Source organism: Zalophus californianus, chromosome 16 (genome assembly GCF_009762305.2).
Source record: "Zalophus californianus isolate mZalCal1 chromosome 16, mZalCal1.pri.v2, whole genome shotgun sequence".
NCBI classification, from domain to species: Eukaryota; Metazoa; Chordata; class Mammalia; order Carnivora; family Otariidae; genus Zalophus; species Zalophus californianus.
The window spans coordinates 16,587,275-16,602,108 of NC_045610.1; the positions used below are offsets into that span (position 1 = coordinate 16,587,275).

Consider the following 14,834-nt stretch of genomic DNA (forward strand, 5'->3'; position numbering starts at 1 on the left):
TTTAAAATTTTTTATTGTTATGTTAATCACCATACATTACATCATTAGTTTTTGATGTAGTGTTCCATGATTCATTGTTTGTGCATAACACCCAGTGCTCCACACAGAATGTGCCCTCTTTAATACCCATCACCAGGCTAACCCATCCCCCCACCCCCCTCCCCTCTAGAACCCTCAGTTTGTTTTTCAGAGTCCACTGTCTCTAATGGTTCGTCTCCCCTTCCGACTTACTCCCCTTCATTCTTCCCCTCCTGCTATCTTCTTTTTTTTTCCTTAACATATATTGCATTATTAGCAACAAATTATTCTTAAAGTAATTCAACTACTGCATTTCTAACTTTTTAACATCTTTTTGAGGCAATAAATACAGAAACACTGATGCAATCTAACCTTTATTTTGTGCTACTTGAGTATCTTATCCTTTAAATTTACTCTGTAACTAAAGAATGTATTAATATAGCTTTGGATGTAATGCAATATTCTTTTTTTATGATGGTTTTTTTTTTGGGTGACTATATTTTTTTTATGTTATGTTAATCACCATACATTACATCACTAGTTTTTGATGTAGTGTTCCATGATTCATTGTTTGCGTATAACACCCAGTGCTCCATGCAGAACGTGCCCTCTTTCATACCCATCTCCAGGTTAACCCCTTCCCACACCCTCCCCTCTAGAACCCTCAGTTTGTTTCTCAGAGTCCATAGTCTCTCATGGTTTGTCTCCTCCTCCGATTTCCCCCCCTTCTTTCTTCCTTTTATGATGGTTTTATCAAATACAAAAAGAACTACCAAAGCTAGGAATTAAGTATAAACTAAATATACTCTAGGAAAGACTGCCCCCTTGTGCCAATCAATAACATTCAACAGATTAAGAAAGAACACTAAACTATATCCAATACCAGAAGAACCCAGGCTTCCATTTTTTAATTTTTTAAATTAAAAAAAAAAATTTTTTTTTTAGAACCCAGGCTTCTAAAAAAGTTTTGATTTTTCCGTGTTCTGATTACAACACCTTATATCTAAAGTGGTGATCTTTAAAGAAAAATAAATTGAATAGTACATTAAGTTCATACAGAGATGATTAATTTATGACATTCAGCAGCAAATATCAACATAATTTTAACACTTAATTATAATGGATACTAGATGCTCAAGGGCTTAGAGGCTGAATAGAGATCAGTAACTTTCTGACCCTTAAGTTCTACAACAAAATACAGAGAAAATACTATAGAAACCAGATTGAAGAGAAAAACATACACGAAAAAGGGATAGAATATGGTGATTTGTTTTACAATATATACATAGTTCATCCAAGTTTTTAGGCATTTTCTTCTGAATTCCTGGATAATCAGGTAATTTCTTTGGATTTGATGTATGGCCTATTACTCTTTATAAAGCTTCTTGGCATATATAAGTGGTAACAGGCCATTCAAACATAAGTCATTATCAGCGTCATTACTATAAAATCTACAGTAATAATTTACAGTAGTGGACAAATTTATTAGAAGGATAGACTTGCTAAAGAAAAGAAACATTAAGGCAATAAAAGATATATTACAAGTAACAATTAAGTGATGTGAATGCAGATTTTGGATATTTGATAGCATAATATCTTTCCTAATTAATAGGTGGAACAGTTACAATTCCACATTTACCAAATAGGGTCGTTACGAGAATTAAATGAGTTAGCACTGATAAAACACTTGCTATAAAAAACAAAAAATGTTTGTTATGTCAATAAAGGAATTAGTAAGTATGGGAAGCTGCATGGTATGTATGTATACAGTAATACCTACTTTCGGAGGTGGTCATGTTCTTTCAAAAATAGTTCAGTTCTTCTGTTGTTTACTCCAGACCCACTTTTATATGACCTAGAATAAAATAGAGAAAATTTAAGAACATCTTTGGCAGATACTGCAAAACAGAAGTGACTGACTCTAGTAATATCCAAAGTAGGCAAATTGAACCTCTCCATAGTTTTGAATGAAGTTAAAATGTTTGATCATTTTCATCTTCTAAAAATGACATCCATAATAAATAAATATAAATATAATTGCCTCTCTAATTTAGGGCTGTTTATTATTTTTCACCAAAATAACCCAACATTTTAAACAAAAACCTTACTTGCCTTTGTCTAATATTATTATTTTTGTCTATTATTATATCTTTATTTTCTTTCTCCAAGTGGACGTAAAAGTTTAAACTTATTACTACACAGCTCATGGGATAGGAAGCTACTGCGGTGGAATGTTTTCCTTCACATTGGTATGTGCAGTCTATCAACCAGAGCCCATAGAGCTAAAATGAAACTTAAGATCTGCCAATTTGGGCATACTTAAGGATTTCTGTCTTGGCCTTAAGTGCACTAAAATTTACAAGAAAATGCTTTTTATCATTACTATCACCACTTTCATGTTTCTGCTCTTTACTCAAAGTAACAAGAACAAAATAAAAAATTCAAGAAACCGCACACATGTATAGTAAGACAAAAGTGGGTCATGCTGATAAAACTGAACTACTGGCTGAGAGGCAGTGCTGATTTGCAAAGCACAGAAGGGAAGAAAACCCCAGGAAAAGCAGCATGAGATAACCAAGAACACACAGGACTTGCAAGACATGATTTACTTTAAGATTTTTTATTTTTAAGCCCGAGATCAAGAGTCACGCACTCCTGACAGAGCCAGGCAGGTGCCCTGAAGGCAGGTGATCTAGATTTAAATCTATACTTGCATCATTTATTAGCCAGTTAACCTTAGACAAGTCTCTTAACATCTAGTTTTATAAAATGGTACTCATAATTTCTATCTATACCAAAAGACTGTATAAAGCCAGAAAAGATAATATATGGAAAAGTAGTGTACAACTACAAAAAACTTTAAAATATCAGTTATTACTACTATATCTCATCTCACTAATCATATTCTGCTTCATATGATATTAATTTGAATACATGTCTTACTCCCTTCTAGGACCTAGATTATAAACTCCAGGAGGGCCAAGTTGGTCTTTTCATTTCTAGCTTCTACCGTGACTGATCTAGAGTCTTAACTCATGGCTAGTAATCAGGAAACAGTTTAATGAATGGATGAACATGTTCCTTTTATGATTGTTTTTCAGAAAGCAAGTTACTACAGTGGGCTATATTCTAACAATTCCCACAAATTTTGAGGGAGCAAAATGCCCAAGGCTGTCCCCTACACTGGTTCTCAATGTATACCTGAAAACACACACATAAATAGTCTGTACAGATATTAAACAAAAGACTTACATGTTCCTGAGAACTAAAAATATTACGAATTACCTAATTATGGCAAAAATGTTTTTTTACTCCTACATGTTTCACAAAGTACATAAGACTAAACATTAAAAAAACAGAACAGGGACAAACAAAAATTAATTTTCCAAGATAATTTCTGGGGATAGGAACATAATTCTGATGGTTGGATAATCCTCCATTAGTTTTGAGCAAAAAGTATGAATGCAATGAATATGAAATTATTTCTGTTGCAAAACTGTCTTACTGTTGTAACAAAATAAAGGATCTCTAGGAAAATGTTTCTTAGAGTACACATGATACATATTAGCTAATGATATGGTAATGTATATCACAGATATGATTATGAAACACAAGATAATAATTACTTATGAAATGTATCATAAATTTATCACAAGTGAGACAATGATAGGCATCAATAGATGGTCCAAAAGTGGAAAGTCTTCAGTTTTAATTAGATGCCCAGTGGATTTACCTTATCAGCTGTGTTCAGTTGTGAAAAACATTTTTTATTTTTTAAAGATTTGATTTATTTATTTGAGAGAGAGAGAGGGAGGGAGTAGGGGAAGAAGCAGAGGGAGAGGGACAAACAGACTCTGTGCTGAGTGTGGAGCCCAAAGCAGGGGCTGGATCCCACAACCTGAGATCAAGAGTTAAGACGCTCACCTGACTGAGCCGCTCAGGCGCCCCATGAAAAAAAATTTTAAATGTCCATATGAAACATTAGGATGCATTATTGAAGTTCAGTGAGGTAAAAGGATGGATGAACAAATCTTTAAAATTATGAATTGAGATTAACATAAAAACACTGAGAGTTCTTAAATAATTTGACATGTGGCTATGAAGCCTGAATAAAACCTGGAAAGCACAGATACTTCAAATTCCAGAGAAATAAAGGTTACTACATATATATATGTGTATATATATATGAAATTACTCTGAGATACATATATATGTAAGTGTTAGGGCAAGAAAGAGGGTAGGGGGATAGGTGGTAATCAGAAAAGGAAACACAGAGAGCTTCAGTTATTGGCAATATCATTATTAAGGTGGGTGGTAGATCAGAGAAAAACTCATGAATATAGCATCTAAGGACTCTGAATTAACACAGTAAAGTCAAGGTTGGCAGGAGCCAATGATAAAACTAGGGGAAGCTGGAGAGAAGACCAGGAAAGTAGATTAGATTCAGCAATGTTTAAAGAACAGTGAAATGAGATTTAGAGAATTCTCTATAAAATGAGAATCAGAAACCTTGAAATCGAAATCATGGTTGTGCTACTTAATTTACTGTTAATCACTGATATGCTCTAAATCTAAATCTAAATCTGAATAAACATAAAAGGTAACTTACTCAATATCCTTTCGTACTGATCCCATGAGATTCTCCCTTTCCCGTATCGCCACAAAATTTGCTTTGGTTTTATGGAATTCATGTGTATAATCCTGCAATAAATCAATATCCAATCTCAACATAAACTCATTATATATTTTCCTCTTATTGAACCAATTATGTATTGTCATATTATAAATTTCTGTCAAGAAAACTGCTACTTAAGAATCAAATAGTTAAGAAGTAAAAATAACATTATAATCCCTTTCATGAAGAGTGACCAATTTCTTTCAAATGAAAACAATTCAGTGTTAGGATAATAGTACCACTAAATCATTATCCTTTGTATCTTCTAGTACTTTGTCTTATGGGACAGAATTATAAAGAAAAAAATAACTTTAAGATAAATGATTCCAAATAGCCTAGGATAAAACTTGAGGGGCTCTTTCTACTTATTAGTGTACACCCAATGGGACTTATTTTCATATTTCATCTTTTTGGAATTTCCACAGAAATTTAATTCCTAAACCAGTCAAAGGAAGAAGAGAACCAAAAGAACTGTAAAGAACAAAATCATCTTCAAGTATTTTCCTTTCTTTTTCTACTACCATACTTTTAAGATTAAGGAATATTCATTACTTTTTTTTTTTTAAGATTTATTTATTTATTTGAGAGAGAGAGAGACACAGCAAGAGAGGGAACACAAGCAAGGGGAGTGGGAGAGGGAGAAGCAGGCTTCCCGCTGAGCAGGGAGCCCGACGCACGGCTCGATCCCAGGACCCTAGGATCATGACCTGAGCCGAAGGCAGACGCTTAATGACTGAGCCACCCAGGCACCCCTCATTACTTTTTAAAATTCAGAAATGTGTATAGAGAAGATGAAAATCATAATCCCATCTCCCGGAAAGCCCCTACTTCCCCTTTAAACACAAAAATATAAATGAACATGGAGAGAATACTAAAAGAGCACCAAAAGGAACAAAAATAAAAACCACCCTGCTCTACAGCTCCTAACTCTGATCACCTTCTTGCAGTTTCTTTCAGGAACTATGTTTCTGTGTATACAAGCTTCCTATTATTTCTTTCAATTATGCTAAAGAAATCAAACTACAGTTGATCCTTGAACAACACAGATTTGAAAATGCATAGGTCCATTATATGTGGATTTTTCTCACAGTGCAGTTCTCTAAATACATTTTCCTTATCATTTTTTTTTTTTTTTTTTGGACAGAGAGAGAGAATACAAGTAAGCGGAGCAGCAGGCAGAGAGAGAGGGAGAAGCAGGCTCCCTGCTGAGCAGGAATCTTGATGTGGGACTCAATCCCAGGACTCCAGGATCATGACCTGAGCCGAAGGCAGTTGCTTAACCAACTGAGCCACCCAGGCGCCCCTCCTTATCATTTAAATAACATTTCTCTAACTTACTTTATTGTAAGAATACAGTATATAATACGTATAACATACAAAGTATGTGCTAACCAACTGTTTATGTTAGGCTTCTAGTCACCAGTAGACTATCAGTACTTAAGTTTTTAGGGAGTCAAAAGTTACATGCCAATTTTCGACTGCACAGGAGTGCAGAGTCGGGGTGTCAGCAACCCTTAATCCTTGCATTGTTCAAGAGTCAGCTGTATTCTGCTATATACCTTCTTTTCAGTAGTTCATAAGGTATCAAGTAATCTTTTCATATTAACAAACAGAAATCTACATTCTTTTTAATAGCTGTACAGAATAGTATCTTATGACTGCCATAGTTTAGTCAATTCCCTACCAGTAAACATTTTAGTTACTGTTTTTGTTTTAAAAATGCTGTTTGAAAAATAAACATTCCTGTGTATATATTTTACTGTACTCTTAACTCTTTTTAAAGTATATTTAAAGAATAGATGCCTAACAGAAGTGGATCAAAGAATCTTACATTTAAATTTTGATAGTGCTAAACTGCCTTCTAGAAAGACCACCAATTTATATTCCCAGCAACACTGGATGAGGTCCATTTTTCTATATTCTTGTCATGTGCTACAGATGTTTCAATATTTGCTATTCTGACAGGTGGAAAATCCTATCTCATTTTAATTTGTATATTTTCCTTTTGGCATATGGAAACATCTTTTTATGGTTTTGGACATTTTCTGTAAACAGCCAGTTCGTATACTTTGCCCATTTTCCTATTAGGTTATCTTTTTATTTCTATTAGTTCTCTGTACATTAAGCAAATCAGACATTTCTTAGTTTCTGTTACTAGGTATTGTTTAGAAATGTAGAATTTTTTTTAAGATTTTGTTTATTTATTTGTTTATTTGACAGAGAGAAAGAGAGAGCACAAGCAGGGGTAGAGGGAGAAGCAGGCTCCCCACTGAGCAGAGAGCCCGACGTGTGGCTCAATCCCAGGACCCTGGGATCATGACCTGAGCTGAAGGCAGATGCTTAACTGACTGAGCCACCCAGGCACCCCTGGAAATGTATAATTTCACCCATGCTTTATTCTGAACTTTTATAGTTTCTTTTTCTACATATGAATCTTTGATCCATTTGGAATTTATTCTGGATGTGAGGATTGAAACAGATATTGAAGTTTGTTTTTCCCCCCTACATAATTAGCCAATTGTTACAGGTCTATTTAATTTAGGGATACCTCTTTTTCCCAGTGATTTAAAATACCACCTTTAGGGGCACCTGGGTGGCTCAGTTGGTTAAACATCTGCCTTCAGCTCAGGTCATGATCCCAGAGTCCTAGGATCGAGCCCCATGTCGGGCTCCCTGCTCAGGAGGAAGCCTGCTTCTCCCTCTCTGCTGCTCCCCCTGCTTGTACTCTCTGCCTCAAATAAATAAACAAAATCTTTTAAAAAATCTTAAAATAAATAAAATAAAATACCACCTTTATCAGAAACTTAATTTCCATGTGAACTCTGTTCTGTTCTATTGGTGTATTTTTTTTCTCCAAAAATCAAACTGTCTTAATTCTTCTAGCTTCTTCTTCTTTTTTAAAAAATTTATTTATTTGACAGAGAGAGAGAGAGACAGCTAGAGAGGGAACACAAGCAGGGGGAGTGGGAGAGGGAGAAGCAGGCTCCTGGCCAACCAGGGAACCCGATGCGGGGCTCACTCCCAGGACCCTGGGATCATGACCTGAGCCGAAGGCATATGCCCAAGGACTGAGCCACCCAGGTGCCCCTAATTCTTCTACCTTCTTAACAGGTTTTAATACCTGGCAGAACTAGGCATCCTTTACTACTTATCTTCATTTTCACATTTTTTTTCTTGGTTACACTCACATGTCTGTGATTCCAAATTAACTTTGATGTCATTTTGCCAATTAAAAAAAAAAAAAAGAACATAAACCTCTTTTTCCATTTGGAAGGCACTCAATTTACAGGTTGATTTAGAGAGAAATCTTCCTATCCAAAGGCAGAGTAATTCTTTCCTTTACTTAAATTTTCTTTTATTTTCCTCAGTAAAGTTTTATACATGCAAGTCCTAGTCATTCTTATTAAATTTATATACAAGGATTTTAGTTTCTTCCATTATATTTTCTAAAAGGTTATTGGTTTTATGTAGGAAAACTACTTGCTTTAATATATTAATTTTATAACCTACCATCTTACTTAATTTGTTTCTCTTTTTTTTTTTAGTCGTTTTTCTTGGTTGTGTTAGATAATCTTTTCACTGCTACATAATACAAGTTTTGCCTCTTCCTTGTCACTATTTAGATCTTGTTTATTTATATCTTTAATTGTACCACCAAGAACTTCCAAAACAACAATAAACATCTGTGGTGATTGGGGATATCTTTATCTTCTTTCTTTCTTCAAAGGGAATGCTTTCAGTGCTTTATCATTAAGCATCATGCTAGCTTTAATTTGATATACACATTTTTGCCTTAGGTAAATAAAGAATCCTCCTATTCCTATTTTTACAAGAGTTTTTAAAATTAAAAATGATGGCTGAATTTTTTCAATATTCAAAACATTTGCCAGGGCACCTGGGTGGGGCTCAGTCGTTAAGCATCTGCCTTCAGCCCAGGTCAGGATCCCAGGGTCCTGGGATCGAGCCCTGCATCAGGGTCCCTGCTCAGTGGGAAGCCTGCTTCTCTCTCTCCCCCTGCTTGTGTTCCCTCTCTCGCTGTGTCTCTCTCTGTCAATAAATAAAATCTAAAAAAAAAAAGAATTTTGCCTTCCTATTTGTACTACTCTATTTTTAACACATCTGTATGTAAATCTTTAATAGTTTATTTCGTTTTGTTGGTACACTTTTAATATTTTCTCAAACAACATACTAAATATAGTAAATTACCTCCCTTCCACACATTATCTTCAAAGCCTGATGAAAGTATACTCTAAACCAACATATTATGGCCTATGCATGACCACTGGCTATTTCACTGTTATTGCTAGCTAGCAAGGTCTCCCAGAATAGAAGTATATTTACCTAGTGATGAATATTATTCATTTTTACCAGGCAAAGCAAGAGCTATCAGATATTTTCAGAATTTTATTATACCAAGGGAAAAAAAAGTAAAACAAGACAAATTTCTACAGCATAATATTATTATCTCAGAAGATTCTTCTTTTTATTCTCTTATATACATGTATACACATTCTATTCAGGGATTTAAAAAAAAAAACACTACAATAACTTAAAAATCTCAAGCCCAATATATTACCTGCAATATATCTCTATGTCTCTGTAATGTATGCATCAGTGCTGCATTCAAAGACGGGACACCTGCACTGTTGGTATATTCTGCCATTTTATCATTTACTCCTGTAAGCTAAAAAGAAGAGGAAGAAAAAGAAAACCAATCAAAATATTTTAAAAAGCACTATAAAGAGATAAAAGTAAATTATTTGCCTGTATGCTCTTTCAGTTAACGGCAAAGCAAACAAAAAACCACCCCAAAACCAAAGCCAAAATGACAGACAAGGATTCAGTATTTTCTCCCAATAGTCCAGAAAGCCTAAAATAATACCCATAAGACCTGAGAATGGCTATAATCTAAATTCAAGGGGCCTGGGCAGGCACATATCTTGGATGAAAGGGTGATTTCAATAAACATGTCTGCGTTAATATAATCTAGTACCACATCTAACAACTGATTAACACAGTTAACTAGTAAAATAGCCATTTAACAGAAAGTACTTACCCTTGCCAAAAGCTGTTCAATCTCAATTGCCATTGTTTCAAACATTCTGTCTTGGCTTGATCCATTTAAAAGGGGTGTTGTGTCAGAGCTAAAGAGAAGTTCCATTAAAGAGAATCCATTACTTAAACCTAATCCTTTATAAACATACTTAAAATAATAAGGTAATTATTCTTAAAGAAGTCAAGTGGAACCCCAGAGACATTCTCTGTTTAAGACGCTGTTAACTTTTACAGAAGTTTTCCTATAAAGATCACACACATTCTAAATATTAAATTCAGTATAAAATATAATTTTTTTTTGAGAGAGAGCCCATGCATACACGTGGGGGGGCGGAGCAGGCAGCAAGGGGCAAATGGAGGGAGAATCTTAAGCAGGCTCTACGCCCAGTACAGAGCCTGATGCAGGGCTTGATCTCATGACTCTGAGATCATGACCTGAGCTGAAATCAAGAGTCGGATGCTTAACTGACTGAGCCACCCAAGTACCCCTGGTATAAAATATAATTGCATATAAGATTTTCTTGAACTTTAATACATACATCTAACCTTAATAATGTAAAGAAATTCCAAATGCTTGTTTATTATTTCCCAAATGAAAGTAACTTAAGCAATGGCAGTGCCCAATTAAATGCTGAATCTAAAAGTATGTGAAACAAAACTGTAAAACTAAGTAGTACTACATATAAAAGGAGGCATAAAAGGTATTACGGATTATGTTATGGGATCTGTGAGGAACAATCTTTAGAATTTTTACTCCAAAGCAATAATGGTTCCTCAAATTAAGTTCTCTCTTCTTTCCTCGACTCTTAACCAAAAAGAAATAAAATTGAGATTTATATAATCCACAGACTGGATACCTAGTTATTAAGTAATCAGGAACTGGCTTTAAGTCTAATATAGATAGCCATGTCCAGCAGGGAAGTTTCAGTACCAACTCTCTACATTTCCACTTGTATTATGCAATTGTTTCAGGGTTTTTGTTTTTTTTTACAAAAATGTCAACTGTCTTCTAACCTGAATAGTCAGTCAAAAATCTAACTTTTTACAAGTGAAACTTATGTTTGACAGATTCAAATTCTAAAACCAGATGTCCAGGAAATTTGTCTTGCCTCTTCTGAAAAACCACTAACCTTCATTTGGTCCCCAAATGGTATGCATTATCATGTGAGCAGCTCAATAGAGATCTCAGTTATACTGAACACAGATAAGTAGAAAGGCAATGACAATGGTCTTCAATCTTACTGAAGACTTTGTCCTGCTCAGTGACAGTGTTCGGGTGTGGTGAATGAAAACAGATTAAATCATCAGTTTTACATCAAGAAAACACTAGCTACTATTTCCCTTCTCCACATACAATTCCACAGCAATAGTAATGGGCAATGAAATAACCAAAAAGTAGTTAATAAAAAGGATTACTTTAAGATGTTTAATTAGGTCCAAATTTGTATTTCTTAAAACATTTCAATTTATTTGCCTCAAAATATATCTAAATATCGAGTTCTTTATATTTCAAAGCCAACCCAAAGTTCTGAGGTTATCTCTTAGAATGTGCCCAGGCAAAAATGCTCTAAATACTACTAATACAGATCCTCCCTACCAGATATATGAAAAAGAACAATGGGCCAACAAATGTGAGCTCCATGAAGAGGGAAACTGCCTGTTCACAGATACATGGCAAGCACCCAGAATAGTGCCTGGCACATGGTAGATACTCCTTAAATACTTGAATGAATGAGGAAACAATCTCTATATTCACCATTCTCAGAGTATACAAGTCCAGGGAAATGGTCAAAAACTCCTTCTCCACAATACTACGATTCAGTTAAACTGAATTCATTTTATAGATATGTGATGATTCATAGACCATAAAGTTCTCAAAATACAGAAAGTAAAAAAAAAGTTACTCCTAGATGAAAAATTCTGGTCATCACTAAGATTATTCATTATGACAATCTGGGCAATTTGGGCAATAACAAAACACTTTAGAATAAACATTGGCTCTTGATCCTCATGGCCTTAGGCTTCTTACTGAAGGGAGAGTTGGGCTGTAGGAATCTACAAAGTCAGTCCCAATTTGTTGTAGAATTTCTTAGGAAATGTCTTCAAGATAGTTTTCTCTTTAGAGGAGTTGTAAAAGTATTAAGTTCATGAAGCACAGAAAATATAGAAAAAACATCATGCAATTATGTCTCCTGACAATTCAGTTTTAAAATTGTATACTCACTGGCATAGTCAAGTGGAAGACTTAAATTTCAGAAAAATGCTTTCCAGTGATAAAATTAAGTTTACACATACAAAAGAACCTTCCTTATTTTCTTTACTTGCTAAATAAAGGTAAGTCCAAAACAATGTACTGCAGTCAAAGCTATGTGACATGCCAACGGCTTATTTTTAGGTCCTATAGTCAATATGTTGGCCTCGCTATCTTTAATTCTTTAATAATGTGCCCTTATTAAAAAGAATCAATACTTTGGCTATGGTGTTCAAATAAGTCTTTTGTTGGAATGTTCAAAGAAAGGTTTAGAGTACAGGCTCTGGAGACAGAAAGACCTGGGTTCAAACCCATGCTCAATTTTTATTGTTTTATTATTATTAGCTGAAAAAAAATCCCACTCACTGCCAATCTTCAAAAAAGTATGTTAAATAAAAAAAAGGATTAACAACTAATGACTCTGCAACCAGCAATTCCACTGCTAAATATGTAATATTTTTATAGGTAAAAATGTTCTTAGCAGTCTTCATATAAAATGCTTAAAATAGTACCTGATAAAATCTTAAAGGGGGGGCACCTCGGTGGCTCAGTCATTAAGCGTCTGCCTTCGGCTCAGGTCATGATCCCAGTGTCCTGGGATCAAGCCCCACATCGGGCTCCCTGCTCCGTCTGTGGGAAGCCTGCTTCTCCCTCTCCCACTCACCCTGCTTGTGTTCCCTCTCTTGCTATATCTCTGTCAAATGAATAAATAAAATCTTAAAAAAAAACCAGTACCTGATACATGATGAACACTGTCAGCTATTAAAATTATTACTATTAGCAAAAATTAGAAACAATGTCCATCTACAGATTACAATATACAACCATACAATCGCAATATGATACTATATGTAGCAAATGAATATACCACAGTTAAATGTATCCAAAGCTTAATCACAAAGATAATGTTAAACAAAACCAAGCTGCAAAATGACTATAGTAAGATACCATAAATTGTTTAGGAACCAAACATATGTAGTAAAAACATAAGGAGATTGGGGCGGGGGGGGCGCCTGGGTGGCTCAGTCATTAAGCGTCTGCCTTTGGCTCAGGTCATGATCCCAGGGTCCTGGGATTGAGCCCCGCATCGGGCTCCCTGCTCAGCGGGAAGCCTGCTTCTCCCTCTCCCACTCCCCCTGCTTGTGTTCCCTCTCTCGTTGTGTCTCTGTCAAATAAATAAATAAAATCTTTCTTAAAAAAAAAAGGAGATTATGGGGAAGCAGAAAATGGGATACTGATAACTGATATCAACCGAACTGATAATGATTATTTCTTAAAGAGGGAGAGGGGCATATAAGGATCCATTATTCTTTATCTCTCTCTAAGTGTCTTAAATATTTCCTAATTTTTTTTTAAACAAGTGGATGACCTAAAGTGAACCTAAGTTTCAAAGATAAGATTACATTTTCCATATGTTCAATACAGTATATTCCAGTTTCTCAAAAAAGAACCAAAATTAAAAATAGCTTGAATGATTAATAGTGAGGATACACACTGCATTAGATTCATTCTAAAACACCAGACTAGCAGTATGTATACTTTACATTTGGGTAGTTTCTCAGATCCAGTTAGCAACCAGGAGATATAAGAAATACAATGTGGGCAAATCAACCATATACCATACACTGGCTGAACTAGAAAAAGAATGAGAAACTCATTCTTAAGCCTTAGCATTTTCCTCCTTACACCATCACAACCTTCGCCTAAGGATCCCAAATGAATGCTAGTCTCAAGAATTAAGAAGAATTTTTATAAATCACTAAAATAAACAGTAACAAAAAAATAAAATACCAAAAATTCACCAAAAGGTCAAGTTAGAGTTATATATTTTAGTTTATTTTTTAATGCTTTTAAAACATTCTATGGTTTAAGGCATAAGAGACAGAATCTGGTAGTACCTATACCTGTCGCGTCTTCCATCTCGGGCACTGCTGTGACTGTAACTTGTACATAGTTTACTGAAGGAAACTAGTTTCAGGTCAAGTTCATTTTCCAGCTGTCGAGCTTGTTTCCTGAGATCTTTAACAAAATTTCAGAAGTAAATAATTAAACACAAAGAGTCCATCCATCAGCAGACATAAAAATTACAAAACTATTCTGAAGAAAACTATGAAAATAATCATATATTGATCTAGATTCCCCATAAAGAAAAGTGTTAAAAGGAGAGAGCCAAAGACTTACCCAGAAAAGCAAACTGTCTCTGATTTAAACTTCAGATGGGTCAAGAAGGGGAGAAACAGTGGGAGGTGGAAAATTTCACCTGTATTCCAAAGATAGCTAGACAACAAACATTCTAACATCTCTGAAATTATTTCTGTAACAATGCCTAAAATTCTGTAATTTGGGGGGGAAAGAGAAGAGAATACAAATCATAAAGAAACTGAGTATGGGTTTATGACCAGCATTATATCAACTTATAAACTAACTTCATTAAAAAGAAACCATCGCTGTTTTTGACAGAGATTTTCCTATCTCTTTATATTCCAAAGCTTATGAAATTCTTAGTAGAATGACTTAGTAACTGAAGCTTAAAGAAAAATAATCATTAACGAAGGATTAAAAATTGGTCTTTCAGTAAGTTTACTGAAAGAAATTTAGAGACTCTTAAATTAATAATAAACTATGTGACTAACAAGGTCAAATATAAGTATGACAAAATAAGGGCCTAAGTTTTAAAAGAATAGAAGCAAACAGAAACATCGGTATAAGAGAAGCCCGAGGCAGGAAACCTACATCTAGATGTGAGTACTCTCATTCATGGTGAAGTGGACCTCAAAATAAAAGGGCTGAAATTTAGAAAGGAATATTGTAAGGATCTCATCTTTCAGGAATAAG

The 14,834-nt window shown here is 34.7% G+C and overlaps 1 protein-coding gene across 2 annotated transcripts in view; it reads right to left on the reverse strand.

Annotated features, from left to right (window-relative positions):
* GOSR1 (golgi SNAP receptor complex member 1) overlaps window positions 1-14,834 on the reverse strand; it is a 62,111-nt gene that overhangs the window by 45,576 nt on the left and 1,701 nt on the right. Inside the window, exons 2-6 of one of the 2 annotated variants that reach the window (XM_027625022.1) lie at window positions 13,898-14,018; window positions 9,750-9,837; window positions 9,270-9,377; window positions 4,628-4,719; window positions 1,799-1,873 (exon numbers count right to left, since the gene is read on the reverse strand). In XM_027625022.1, the coding sequence (XP_027480823.1) occupies window positions 1,799-1,873; window positions 4,628-4,719; window positions 9,270-9,377; window positions 9,750-9,837; window positions 13,898-14,018 (484 nt within the window). The remainder of the gene's footprint in view (window positions 1-1,798; window positions 1,874-4,627; window positions 4,720-9,269; window positions 9,378-9,749; window positions 9,838-13,897; window positions 14,019-14,834) is intronic. The other variant, XM_027625023.1, reaches the window with a different exon arrangement.